Below are 14613 nucleotides of genomic sequence, written 5' to 3'. Positions count from 1 at the left end.
TTAGTGATTTGGAAACAGACCTCTTCTGAACATGTTAGTGATTTGGAAACAGCCCTGTTCTGAACATGTTAGTGATTTGGAAACAGACCTGTTCTGAACATGTTAGTGATTTGGAAACAGACCTGTTCTGAACATGTTAGTGATTTGGAAACAGCCCTGTTCTGAACATGTTAGTGATTTGGAAACAGACCTGTTCTGAACATGTTAGTGATTTGGAAACAGACCTGTTCTGAACATGTTCGTGATTTGGAAACAGACCTGTTCTGAACATGTTAGTGATTTGGAAACAGACCTGTTCTGAACATGTTAGTGATTTGGAAACAGACCTGTTCTGAACATGTTAGTGATTTGGAAACAGACCTGTTCTGAACATGTTAGTGATTTGGAAACGGACCTGTTCTGAACATGTTAGTGATTTGGAAACAGACCTGTTCTGAACATGTTAGTGATTTGGAAACAGACCTGTTCTGAACATGTTAGTGATTTGGAAACAGACCTGTTCTGAACATGTTAGTGACGCAAAAGTTTCCCCCCCCAAAAAATAAGAAAAACAATCCAAAACTAGAGATTTAAAACAGAAGTTGAAAAAAGGCAGTTAGATAAAATGTTGTGGCGTGCATTTGAATGCTCACTTTGAGCATTTGTTTTTCTTTTTTCCAATGCATCACTAAGCCATATAATTAACCACTCTACAGCCATGGTTCCCAAACTGGGGGTCAAACATTGTTTTCTCACTAAACAGTAAACAAACCTACTTACAGTATACAGTACAGTGTATACTGGGTGTATACTGTATATATACAGTATATACTATATACTGTATATATCTAAAAATGTGCAGAGATATATACTATATAGTATATATCACTGCACATTTTTAGAGTGACAATTTAATGACCTTTAATGACCAAATTGTCAAATATTACATAAGAAGGAGTTAAACTAATTCTTCTCTCTAGTCTCTCTACTCTAGTTGCTGACAAGTGCATGTCAGGTTGAGTTCTCAGTTCAAATCATGATTATTTTGGGGTGTCACGGCCTGAACAGTTTGGAAACCCTTGCTCTACACTTTGTACTTAGTTGACAACTATAATTATAAATCAGCCTTAAGGTGTTTGTACACTGATTCGTTTTTTCGAGGGAATATTGGAGCGAATATGGGAGTATAGGCCTATACGTAAAAAACAGATCGACCTCACTTTGTCAATGACGTTTGCACACTCCCGCTGAATATTTGGTCTGTATAACCTGGTGGGGTCGAGTGGGGTGTTGGTGACAGGCTGACAGCCAGTGACATCCTGCTACTTTAGGATCTGGCAAAAACCACCTTAAAGACACTGTACTGATTAAGGGATTATCACTGTGCATTACTTTATTGGGTCTCTCTCTCTCTCTCTCCAATCTGAAGGCAGATCAAGTCTCCTAACGTCCAGAAGCAGATGGTACCGGGCGAGATCAGGAAGGATGGACTGACCGACGGACATCCACACTCTGTGCCACAGGTGTGTGTATATGTGTGCGCCCATGTCTGCGAGCGACCATTCCTCAGCCCCTTATTTATGTCTAAATCACCTAAATCATCATCATTATCATCGGAGGTCTCATTGGATCAAACTCTCCTGTCCTGTCCAGTCTCCTCTTGTCCTCTGCTCTCCTCTCCTACTCTACTCCTCTCCTCCTGCCCTCTGCTCTCCTCTCCTACCCTACTCCTCTCCTCTTGTCCTCTGCTCTCCTCTCCTACTCTACTCCTCTCCTCCTGCCCTCTGCTCTCCTCTCCTACTCTACTCCTGCCCTCTGCTCTCCTCTCCTACCCTACTCCTCTCCTCCTGCCCTCTGCTCTCCTCTCCTACCCTACTCCTCTCCTCCTGCCCTCTGCTCTCCTCTCCTACCCTACTCCTCTGCTCTTGTCCTCTGCTCTCCTCTCCTACTCTACTCCTCTCCTCCTGCCCTCTGCTCTCCTCTCCTACCCTACTCCTCTCCTCTTGTCCTCTGCTCTCCTCTCCTACTCTACTCCTCTCCTCCTGCCCTCTGCTCTCCTCTCCTACTCTACTCCTGCCCTCTGCTCTCCTCTCCTACCCTACTCCTCTCCTCCTGCCCTCTGCTCTCCTCTCCTACCCTACTCCTCTCCTCCTGCCCTCTGCTCTCCTCTCCTACCCTACTCCTCTGCTCTCCTCTCCTACTCTACTCCTCTCCTCCTGTCCTCTCTCTTTTTCTCTCTCAAGCAACATGTCGCACAACGTCTATCTTTTTCCTTATCCTTCTTTCCTAGCACTGCATTTCTGTTCTTTGTTCTCCAGTCTACGCCTCTCCATATTGTTCTGTTCCTCTGTGGTATATTGCACTCCTTCGGGCCTCCCTCTCTCCGTATCCCTCCCCCCCCTCCATCCCTCCCTCGGTGCATCTCAGAGTCAGTCCTGAGTGGAAGAGACAGGCATTTAGTCCGGCAGAAATCAGCTCCATACGGAGCCAGCAGCAAAGGGCATAATGGCTCAGAGGGGAATAGTGAGAGACTGCCTTCAGTCAGGCAGCAGAGAGAGAGAGAGCTCTTTCTGCTGCCATATTATTATGCTGTTTTTCGTCAATGCAAACTATGATGAAACATGTTTGTCGACTACCTTTTTTCGCAGGCAAAAAATGTAATAAAGACTGAGCTATGACAAAGACAAAATCAATTGACAATTAGTCAAAACAAATAAAAAACAGACAAACACATGTCAGGGAGGAGGACTAGTGGAGAAGAGATCCAGTAGAACTAAAAAGACAAGTCATTTTATGTTTGGTTGCACTCGGGTGTTGCTCTCTGAGCGAACTTATATAGCAACGTTATATATATAACTACATTATGTGTGTGTTGTGCTCCTGTGTGCGTGTGCGTGTGTGTGCGTGTGCGTGCGTGCGTGTGTGTGTGTGTGTGTGTTCAGAGCGCCCGCAGAGCCTTGCTAAGGTGTTAATACGTTCAGAGCACCAGCCGTGCCAGGCTAGTCCCTCAGGACAGATAGAGAGGCAAGACTCTATGCCAGCCGGCAGTGGTGGGAGAAAGTACTCACATTTTGGTTTTTTTTATACTTAAGTAAAACGGAATACCACAATGTAGAAAAACAAGTTACAAGTAAAAGCCCCATATGTGTTTACATTTACTTGAGTAAAATTACAAAATTGGCATCAAAATATACTCAATGTATCAAAAGTAATACTCATTACGCATAATGTCATTTCACAAGTTTCACAAGTTTTCAAAACGTAGGCCTATTAAAAACCTACCGTTACAGAAATACTCCAATAAAGTATTAAAAAGAAAAGATACTTCAAAAGTGTACTGAAGTACAGTACTTGAGCAAATGTACTTACTTTCCAACACTGCAAGTGTTCTCTCTCTCTCTTTGTCCAGTCTGTGGTTTTACCGTGCGTGTGTGCGTGCGTGCGTGCGTGCGTGCGTTTGCGTGCGTTTGCAACTGTTAGGTTATTTATGTGTGTTGTTGGACGTGCGTGCTGGCAGGCTGCATCCAACATCCACATCATTTCCTCTTCTAAACAGTTCCTGTACAGAAGGTCGGACACATTTACACTGCCACAAACCCAGAGACAAACACTGAGGGGTTGCCAGAGAGAGAGAGGCCTGGTGTTTCGTCATTTTCGGGGAAATGCTATAACAGAGACAATTAAGGGACCTTAACGTTTTTTCTTTGCTCTACCTCATGGACCTTATACTTGCGGATTATACCAATGCTGTCAGACTAATCCCCTGCCTGTACCATTAATCAGATGGTGATTCTGTCAAAAAGGCAGTTACCAGACTGTTAACTGTCAGAAAGACACCCGTGGCTTGTGCGTTCAGTGCCACTCAAAGTGAGGGAAGCCCAGTATGGACTGTATGTCAGAAGCAGCTGTTGGTTTGGCCAGGATGGTCCCAGTTTCAACTGGTTTGGCCAGGATGGTCCCAGTTTCAACTGGTTTGGCCAGGATGGTCCCAGTTTCAACTGGTTTGGCCAGGGTGGTCCCAGTTTGGGACTAATGCCTGTGGAACTGTTAGTATGTCTAACCAACGTATACACCTCGTGTGTAGTGGTGTTAGTGTAGTGTAGTTTTTTCCCCCTGCTCAGCATTATTGTTGAGCAACCAACCCTTCTCTCTTAATTCTTTCTCTTCCCTTATCTCCAGAGAGCATCGGGAACATAGCACGCTCCGAGGGTAAACACAAACAAATGTGGCTCCTTCTTTCATCACTTTTTCTCGCCGCCCGCCTTTCTTTCGCTCGATTACTTCTCTCTGCCTCCATCCCACTGTGTTTATATGGAATGGAGAGAGAGAGAGAGAGAGACGGATACAGAGAGAGAGTGAGAGAGATAGCATCGCCTCCCCTATCGTCTCCATCGTGCCACGCTGCACTTCACGAACACAGAGAAAATGCACATCGGAAACGTTCACTCCAAACCTTCACACAGTCCCCTGCACCACCACCACAATACACATGCACGCACGCACGCGCACACACACACACACACACACACGCACACACACGCACACACACACACACACACACACACACACACACACACACACACACACACACACACACACACACACACACACACGCACACACACACACGCACACGCGCACACACACACACACACACACACACACACACACACACACACGCATGCCTGTTGGGAATGATGCTCCTTGGGTACATTGTACGATGTCTGTTGGGAATGATGCCCGTCGAGGTGTAGATCGGCTATTTTACCACTATCGTAGTACTTGGAGGCCAGTCATATTGATGTCCATATGGGCATAAAAGGTACACAGACAGACATTCATCGTAAAAGTAATCTGAGAGAAAATTATCAATTGTTGCAGACCCATTTTGTGGGCTCCCCCAGAGTTGGTGTCGAAGTGTCCTTGAGCAAGACTCTGAACCCCTAATTGCTCCCAATGTGCAGGTTGGTGCCTCTATACCATCGGTGTCTGAATGTGAATGTAATGCACAATCTATGTAAAGCTCTTTGGATGAAAGCGCTATATATAATGGACCATTTACTAATTGTGGTATGCATGAATCAGAACAGGTTTCCAGGTCTAAAATTGTTTTACCATGATTTTTTGTCGTGTCCAGAAAATGGAAAGAAGGAGAAAGAAAGAGTGAATGAACGCATGCAGTGTTTTACCATCATCAGCCCTTTGAAAGGCAACGACATGTAAAACTGTCAGACATTCAAACTGCACATGCAGCACTTTTTGCTCTTTTTTGCTTTTTTTGTACCACACACACACACACACACACACACACGCACACACACGTGGACAGATACGTGTCTGTCAGACAGCGTGAAGGTAGAGGCCGCTCTACGCTGTGTGTGTGTGTGTGTGTGTGTGTGTGTGTGTGTGTGTGTGTGTGTGTGTGTGTCTGTCTGTGTGCGTGTGTGTGTGTGTGTGTGTGTGTGTGTGTGTGTGTGTGTGTGTGTGCATGTGTGTGTGTGTGTGTGTGTGTGTGAGAGTGTGAGGCGTGTGGGGATCAGAGAGGTGTGGAGCGCTCTGGAAACGTGCATTCTCTCACTCCCCGCTCGTTTATTTTAGTGATTATAATCCCCCCATCAAACCAGAAGGGTCCAGACTGCATAATGAGCCTGTCCCCAGGGAGGGAGGTGATGATCGACCCCGCACTGGCAATTATCTCTCCCTTTTCCTTCTCTCCCTTTTCCTTCTCTCCCTCTCTCACTCCCTCTCTCTCTCTCTCTCTCTCTCTCTCTCTCTCTCAGGCCTTCATTGCATTCTTTGTATTCTCTAAAGCCAGCAAATCTCTCCCATTTCTTTACTGACCCCCACACCACACACATGCACGCACACAAACACACACGCGCGCGCACACGCACACACGCACACACGCACGTGCACACACACTAACAGCACTAACACAGATCTCCGGTTGGGTTTCACTCTCAGGGGTACAGTGGTGGTAGTCCCAGTCTCAGTGGGGTGCGTAGGTGTGTGTGTGTGTGTGGTGTGTGTGTGTGTGTGTGTGTGTGTGTGTGTTTTTCTGTGTCTCTGCGGGGCGGGGTCAGACCAGTGCTTGTTGATGCTGCCGCATCAAATTACTGCCCGTCTGTCACATCCAATTACGGCTTCAGACTGCTGACGCACACAGCCTGCCTCTGTGTGTGCGCGCGCGCGTGTGTGTGTCTGTGTGCGCGTGTGTGGGTGTGTGTGCACGCCGTCGCTCACCTTCCAGAGCTCTTGTGTCGTGCCGACACGACGAGCCACAAGCATCCGGCTGTGATTTGGCTCCTGCTCGCCACTATTTCCATCTCCGGGCGTGCACGGAGCGGACGTACGGACTGACGGACGGGGGTTTGAAACCCACAGCTTGTTGTTGTAGACACGTGTGAAATTAGCCTTCTCCTCCGCAGGCCGGCCAGCCAGCCAGCGGGGCCGGCCAGCCAGCCAGCCAGCGGGGCCAGCCCAGCTCTATCCGATGAGTTTTATTTCTGCATGGAGGACAGCATTCTCAATTATTATATGTATTTTTTTCTACCCCAAAGTTTTGTAACCCATTCTTTCACCCGGTGTCAGTTACCTACAGTAAGCTGTCATCCTGGGCGCTCCTCTCCCTCGTGTTTCCTTCAAAGCATGAGGAGTGAGCAGGTTGCTTTATCACCTGACAGGGGGAGTTTCTCCGGTTGGACGTGGTTGCGTGGAATTAAGGAACACGTTATTCCAACCTGTTCCTTTCCCCTCCATCAGGGGCGACGGCTGGCCAGGGGGAGGCAGTTTAGAGACCAGGATTACTGCATGTTTTTTGTGAGGGTATACCTACCCTATAGGGGACACTGGGCACTGATGACGTGGAGGAAAGAACACAGCATCCCCAGCGGGAATCTAACCCGAGACCTTCTAGATGTGAGGCGACAGCCCTACCAAGGACCCACCACATTGATAGTATATCTGGCCGTGGAGGGGCAGATATACAGTCAGTTATCTCCCTATTTGGGCAAAATCTCAGCCCCAGTCCGAACTTTTAACTTAAAATGTTCAAATTATGTGAACAAACTAATTGTGGCGTCACGTATTTTCTTGGCCTACTGCCAGCGTTCACAAAATATTTGACCCCAGATGTGTGCGCGTGCACGCACACACACACGCCCCACAGGTCCCCCACGCCATACAAATACAATAAAGGCGAGAGCCGCACCACCACCGGATCAGAAAGGAAGGAGAGTGAATTTCCCATTCATGGGCCACTCCTATAGCGGCATGCAGTCCTGTGGGCCTCCTCCGCTGTGTTTGGATTCTTACACGACGAGAAGGAACTCAAAATGTGTGTTTAGTGTTTCCTCGTCCCCGCTGTAGAAAATGGAGGGGGACTTTCTTTTGCGAGCCCACACAGCCCACGCACACACGGCGACCTGTACAGCCCCGAGAAAAGTGTGAACGTGTGAACTCGTGTGGGCCGAGCAAGCTGAGGAAGGAGTGGGGGAGGGAGGGAGAGAGAGAGAGAGAGAGGGAAGGTGAGAGGGAGAGAGAAAAATGGGATGGGAGGGTTTATTATTTCAGTCCAATGTTTTCTTTCACAGCTCCATCAGTCCTTGTGCGGAGAAGGATCCTTTTTCCCCCTTTCGCCGTAGGTGACATAGAGGCCACACACACACACACACACACACACACACATGCGCGCGCACAGGCATGATGTCAGCGAGGTCGTAGCACTTACTCACACTTTATGCCGCTTATCTCTCAAGTCTCTCCTCTCCTGCTGCAGGTCTGGGTTCCTTCACCGTCAAATAATCGTCGCTAATTTAACTCAAAAGACTATTCTGTACAGCAGTGGTTCTCATCCTGGCCTCGGTGGAAACCCCTTTACAACCTGGCCTCGGCATGGAAACCCCTTTACATCCTGGCCTCTGTGGTTCCCCCTTTACAACCTGGCCTCGGTGGAACCCCCTTTACAACCTGGCCTCGGTGGAACCCCCTTTACAACCTGGCCTCGGTGGAACCCCCTTTACAACCTGGCCTCGGTGGTACCCCCTTTACAACCTGGCCTCGGTGGAACCCCCTTTACAACATGGCCTCGGTGGTACCCCCTTTACAACCTGGCCTCGGTGGTACCCCCTTTTCAACCTGGCCTCGGTGGTACCCCTTTTTCAACCTGGCCTTGGTGGTTCCCCCTTTTCAACCTGGCCTCGGTGGTACCCCTTTTTCAACCTGGCCTTGGTGGTTCCCCCTTTTCAACCTGGCCTCGGTGGTACCCCCTTTACAACCTGGCCTCGGTGGAACCCCCTTTACAACCTGGCCTCGGTGGTTCCCCCTTTACAACATGGCCTCGGCATGGAACCCCCTTTACATCCTGGCCTCGGTGGAACCCCCTTTACAACATGGCCTCGGTGGTACCCCCTTTTCAACCTGGCCTCGGTGGTACCCCTTTTTCAACCTGGCCTTGGTGGTTCCCCCTTTTCAACCTGGCCTCGGTGGTACCCCTTTTTCAACCTGGCCTTGGTGGTTCCCCCTTTACAACCTGGCCTCGGTGGAACCCCCTTTACAACCTGGCCTCGGTGGTTCCCCCTTTTCAACCTGGCCTTGGTGGTTCCCCCTTTTCAACCTGGCCTCGGTGGTACCCCCTTTTTCCTGATTTCTGGATCGAGGGAGTACCCCTTTAGCCGACTACATGTTGCTTGGAAAAAGACGAATCTATATCTAGTATAATCGTTGCTGTCGGCCAGAAACCTCATAATTCCATATTTTAAACTTTTTTGAGGTGTAAATGAATGGTACCCCCTGTTGTACCTCTGCATACCCGGGCCCTATAGGGGTACCTGTACCGTACCCCCATTTGACAACCACTGCTGTACACACTCGGGCATCCACAGTATTGGGGGGGAAATTTTATGTTACGCAATTGTGAGCTTGTAGATCGGCTTTTCTTGTTTTGGTGAAGAGATTTGTTGTAGATGGAAAAGTGGTGGACAAAGTGATGTTGTAACTATAAGTTTTTTGATTGATGAAATACTTTATTAACAGTTTGTACAGTATAGAGTTAAGGTGGTCATGCACACTGGACGTGTTTTTCGGAAAACCGATGGAGAAACGCAGCAAAAAATCTGAAAAACGCGATCTGTGTGCAGGGACCATTATAGGCTATACAATCATGCTAAAAGGAGAGTTTCTATTGTGGTCCTATGTATTAAATTAATCATGACAGACAGTATAGACATACAACTACAAGAAATCATCGACACTAGGAGAAACAAACGTATATTTACAGAAAGGCTCCAGGCCCGGGTGGGGGTAATGTCTTTGCCAAGCTAGTAGATAGGACCAGTTGCAAACTGCAGACAGGTGCTCTTTTATGGCAGTTTTGAAGGAGGGTGGGGAGTCACACGTTTTGATCGCTGGTGGTAGCATAACAGCAGAACGTATTCATCCCCATGTTTGTGCCGAATCTGTGGGGAATGAGATCAGTGGAGCGCCCTCTGGTGTTATGCCTGGGTGTTACTGACTCCTTTGAAGTAGTTAGACAGGTACATGGGTACTGCTTCCTTTTGTCCTGGTCTCTCATTTCTACCGCTCATCCAAGACCGAGACACCACTTGGTCTGTGGAGATATTGCAATATTACTAGCAGTATTACTCAAACACTTGAACCATTTGGTGATGTATACATACTTGGAGGAGAGATGGAGAGTTGGTTACCAAATGGACCCTTATCGTTTTGCACAAATAGGGAGATCTTTGATAGTTAAACTAATGTTAAACATCTGCATTACTTAAAAAGTCTAGACAATTTGAGAATGCAGAAGAATTATTTTGGTCAATGTGTTCCTGTTATTTCTGCTATGGTACCACATCAATACAGAATCCAATCCAACGATAACAAAATATTATACGTTTTTGGGAATGAGAGACGACCATCAGATGGTTGTATATGTGGCTGAAATAGCGAATAAATGGACCTTGATATGAAAAAGGTTGAAGCCCACTGGACTGGTATATGACTAGCTTGGAAGTCACAGGTTTTTCATCTCAGTGACTATTGGTTGCCTCCAAGTGTACGTGTCGATATGTTTGTTTGTTGGTTTTTACACCCAACTAAGTATAAAACAGGGAAAACTCTAATCCTAAATAACACCTAACCTTTAAGTACCTCATTCTAACCCTAACCTCTATGATCTTTTCCTAATTGTAAACCTCCCCCCTAACCTATCTCTAAAACAGTAATACAAGACACACACACACACACACACACACACACACACACACACACACACACACACACACACACACACACACACACACACACACACACACACACAGAAGGAGTTGCCCCTCTCCCCCATCCCCGAATCCCCATGTACTCAAAGGCAGACGTTCTCTCCCTCTCCCACCTTGGCCTGTCTGGCTCTCCACCCCCCCTCAGCTCCCCCTCCCCCCCTCCTCACCTTCCCAGGATGCCATGTGGGAGACATCGGAGAGGATCAGGGAGCTGGAGCGCGCGCTGAGGGAGAGCATGAACACCTCCGCCCACAGGGAGGCGCTGTGGGCTCAGGACGAGGCCGCTCGCTCCCAGGCTCACATAGAGGTTCATACATAGCATGATAGTGTCGCACGCACACACGCACGCACACACACACACACACACACACACACACACACACACACACACACACACACACACACACACACACACACACACAATTAATTGGTAGAAAACGGGCAATTCTTTGGGTGAACCACTCCTTTAATTTTGGAGAGTGAACAAATGGAACCTAATGGTCCAGGTAGGGTCCATTTGGTTCCATTTGTACACTGGAAGGGTCCATTCATTCAGACCCAACATTTAGAAACCATGCAGTGACCACACTTTGACGACCAATGAGAGGAGATGAGATATAAACCATGCAGTGACCACACTTTGACGACCACTGAGAGGAGATGAGATATACTTTATTAATCCCCGAAGGGAAATTGAAGCGCTATACACTCACCTCAGCTTCGCTATATCGTCAAAAGTCATTAAGAATGTCGGTTGGGAGGAGGGGCGTAATTGCACCTCCATGTGGACCAAAGGTGCAACTACAGGCAGGTGACGACTAACAATGAGATGGAGGACTTCCTCCGTGGCGTGTTATCTATCAGATGGAATGTCCTTCATCCTGCATTCTTCTCCATATGCACCACTTCTCCCTCTCTCTTCCCACAGTGAAACTTTAAACCCAGTCTTAAAGTTGGAAGTCTTCCAGGATTTCCTGTCTCTCTTGTCACTTTGCTGTCGGCACTTCAAGCATGCCTTTGAAAATCTGTGCGCGTGTGCATGATCCGTGCATGCTGCGTGTGTGCGTGTGTGCGTGCGTGTGCGTGTGTGCGTGTGTGTGTGTGTGTGTGTGTGTGTGTGTGTGTGTGTGTGTGTGTGTGTGTGTGTGTGTGTGTGTGTGTGTGTGTGTGTGTGTGTGTGTGTGTGTGTGTGTGTGTGTGTGTGTGTGTGTGTGTGTGTGTGTGTGTGTGTGTGTGTGTGTGTGTGTGTGTGTGTGTGTGTGTGTGTGTGCGTGCGTGCGTGCGTGCGTGCGTGCGTGCGTGCGTGCGCCCAAAACGAGGGCAGAACAGTTATAGCGAGGTACTGCTCAGTCAGTATCAGCTATTATTGGAAGCTTTTCAATTTGGAGGAGGTGTTGTATGTGTTTCCTTTATCCATCATGATTGTTAACTGTAGCTGTAGCTGTGTCTTGACAAGTATGCCAACCATAATTGTCTCTGTAACAATAATGTTCTGCCATCTAGGCACTTTGTAACTCTGTGTGTGTGTGTGTGTGTGTGTGTGTGTGTGTGTGTGTGTGTGTGTGTGTGTGTGTGTGTGTGTGTGTGTGTGTGCGCGTGCGTGCACAGTACATGTGCTTGCCTGATCAAAATGGATTCAGGTGCAGTTGAACATGCATGTTGAGTCCATTGTCTCTAGTTTTCACTGTTCAGACAACCTGCAGTTTTTCATAACTTGTCTGTCTGTCTTTCCGTCCGTCTGATCCTGGTCTGCATGCCTGCCTCATTTAGTGGTCCACATTATAAATGTGCGAGTGTGTGTGTGTGTGTGTGTGTGTGTGTGTGTGTGTGTGTGTCTGTGTCTGTGTACGTGCATGTTTGAGTGTGTGTCTGCCGGTGGTGGGAAAGAGCAACAGCACCAGGGTGTGTGTTTCCTCCTGGTGTGAGCGTGCATCTGAATGAGAATGACCTGCATTACTGATGACTGACACCAGTAACATGAGAGCAATCAGCGGTTACAGCCAGTATGGACGCCATGAGGCACAACGCTGGCTGCTTACACTCTCGCTCTGTCTCTCTCTCTCTCTCTCTCTCTGTCTCTCTCTCTCTATCTCTGTGTCTCTCTCTCTCTCTCTCTCCTCTCTCTCTCTCTCTCTCTCTCTCTCTCTCTCTCTCTCTCTCTCTATCTCTCTCTCTCTATCTCTGTGCTCTCTCTCTCTCTCTCGTAGCACTCTATCTCTGTGTGTCTCTCTCTCTCTCTCTCTCTCTCTCTCTCTCTCTCTCTCTCGTGCACTCTCTCTCTCTGTCTCTCTCTATCTCTGTGTGTGTCTCTCTCCCTCTCTCTCTCTCTCTCTCCTCTCTCTCTCTCTCTCTCTCTCTCTCTCTCTCTCTCTCTCTCTCTCTCTCTCTCTCTCTCTCTCTCTCTCGTGCACTCTCTCTCTCTCTGTCTCTTTCCCGATCATTCTGTCTCGCACACATCAGATGAAGACAGCCACAGCGGTGTGGTCGATATATACTGTATTTCGTACATTGTTGAAAGTAAATAATACAAATATATGAATACATGATTCTCGGGGTCCCTGGAACAAAATATTTTGAGATGGGGTGTCTGCGGCCTGATACAGTACATTATCATTTTGGGAGTCTTGACATGAAAAAGTTGGAGAACCACTGACATAGAAACATTTATTAATATTATTATTAGGATTTAGGATTAGGATTTGGATTTAGAAGACATTCATTTGTAAAGTCGGTCCTCAATGGGTTTATCCATATTATCAGGAGGCAGGGGGGTCTATAGGAATGTCCCAAATCAAGATCGGCCACCGGTGTGTCAGGCGGTGTGGGCCCACACCGGCGGTGTGGGCCTGGCACACCGGCGGTGTGGGCCTGGCACACCGGCGGTGTGGGCCTGGCACACCGGTGGTGTGGGCAGCAGCAGAGCAGAGCGGAGCGGCAGCGGACACAGAGGGAGTCAGAGGAGAGGGGATGAAAGGCGAGCGGCCGCTGCAGGGTCCATCAGACCACAGTGGATGAAACCTACTAGCTAAACACACACAGTCAGAGACGAGCAGGCGGCTCGGTGTGTGTGTGTGTGTGTGTGTGTGTGTGTGTGTGAGAACATGGCGGAGGAGCCAACGCTAACCGCCCGCTTGTTTTCCTAATCTGCTCCTTCTGATTATACTGGCACGGTGTATGTGAGCTCGGAGGCTCCTCGTTTATGGCGCGCCGTGTGTGTACTTTTATTATGCGGCGTGAACGTCCATGTTCGTCAAACAGTATAGTGGATTGTGTATAGCGTTCCGTGTGAGGTTCTTCGACCGTAGGATATTGTCGCTGCACGTTGGGCGGAAACCTCTTACCTCCGTATTCAACATTTTCGTCTAAGTTTCTCTGTCCCTTTTTCAGTGGTGCAACTACTCCAAGGAACAGCAATGTCCGTGTTCACCTATATACATTTATTATGTCAGACAAATGTGCCAATAGGCTACACTATGACTACTAAAAGTTCACATTCTGCACACTTTCCCGAGAGTGATTTTTCCACATGCGTAGATTTCAGCCTATATTAATCTAATCCAATACAGGGACACTTTGCAACACCCAGGCACGCGGTCGGCCTTCAAAAGCACTCGAACCAAGTCACAGTCACGCTTGTCGACACAGGAAACAATGAAATAAAACAAAAAAAAGGCTGTGTTGTTGGCCCTGGCACTCACGGCGGGGCCATTCGCCCACAGTGGCGACGCTCACAGCTAAGCTGTCAGCACGTAGTACCAGCTAGCACGCGCAGTCAACAACGCACAGCGCTAGTGAGCTAACGGCTAACAACAGAGCTATGCCTGCTGTTGTAGTCTTCCCTCAGAATGCTCAGGGTTGTGAGCTGTTCAAATGAAACACTGGTTGATACTTGATATCAGGCCAGAGGTGTGCACACTAATATATTAAGCACATTTCAAAAAGCTGATGTATACGTAACTGCTTTCCTGAGGGAATGATATTGCTTTTGTACTTGCTAATTTTGATTGAGGTTCTTGCATATCCTTTTTTAATTTATTGTTTTGAATAGATATTTGTATAGAAAGGCCTATAACCAGGGACTGGGGTGGTACAATTAGCCTTGGCTATACACCCCATATACAATGCAACGGTTTCACTTTTTTATAACTTTACACGTACTACAAATATCTACCTTAAAGATTACTATATTTGTACTCGGCACTAATGCACAGAACACATTCAGCTTCAAAGTCATATAGTGTTCCAGATCCGATTTATTCATTTAAAATCACCCTAATTTTCTGTTTCCAAAATATCAACGTCCGTTTCAGCTCCGTTTACGCTTTCCTCCATTATCTTGTACATGCATCTACT

General features: G+C 47.7%; 1 protein-coding gene across 1 annotated transcript in view; it reads left to right on the top strand.

The window, feature by feature from the left end:
• LOC308314967 (ERC protein 2-like) overlaps positions 1–14613 on the top strand; it is a gene marked incomplete at both ends in the record, with an annotated part of 254270 nt that overhangs the window by 160521 nt on the left and 79136 nt on the right. Inside the window, 2 exons of the mRNA XM_080762791.1 lie at positions 1409–1502; positions 10406–10567. Coding sequence (XP_080618917.1) covers positions 1409–1502; positions 10406–10567 — 256 coding nt within the window. The remainder of the gene's footprint in view (positions 1–1408; positions 1503–10405; positions 10568–14613) is intronic.

The sequence above is a fragment of the Protomyctophum bolini genome, assembly GCF_963924005.1.
Source record: "Protomyctophum bolini genome assembly, chromosome: 5".
NCBI lineage: Eukaryota > Metazoa > Chordata > Actinopteri > Myctophiformes > Myctophidae > Protomyctophum > Protomyctophum bolini.
This window is presented reverse-complemented; position numbering and strand designations above follow the sequence as displayed.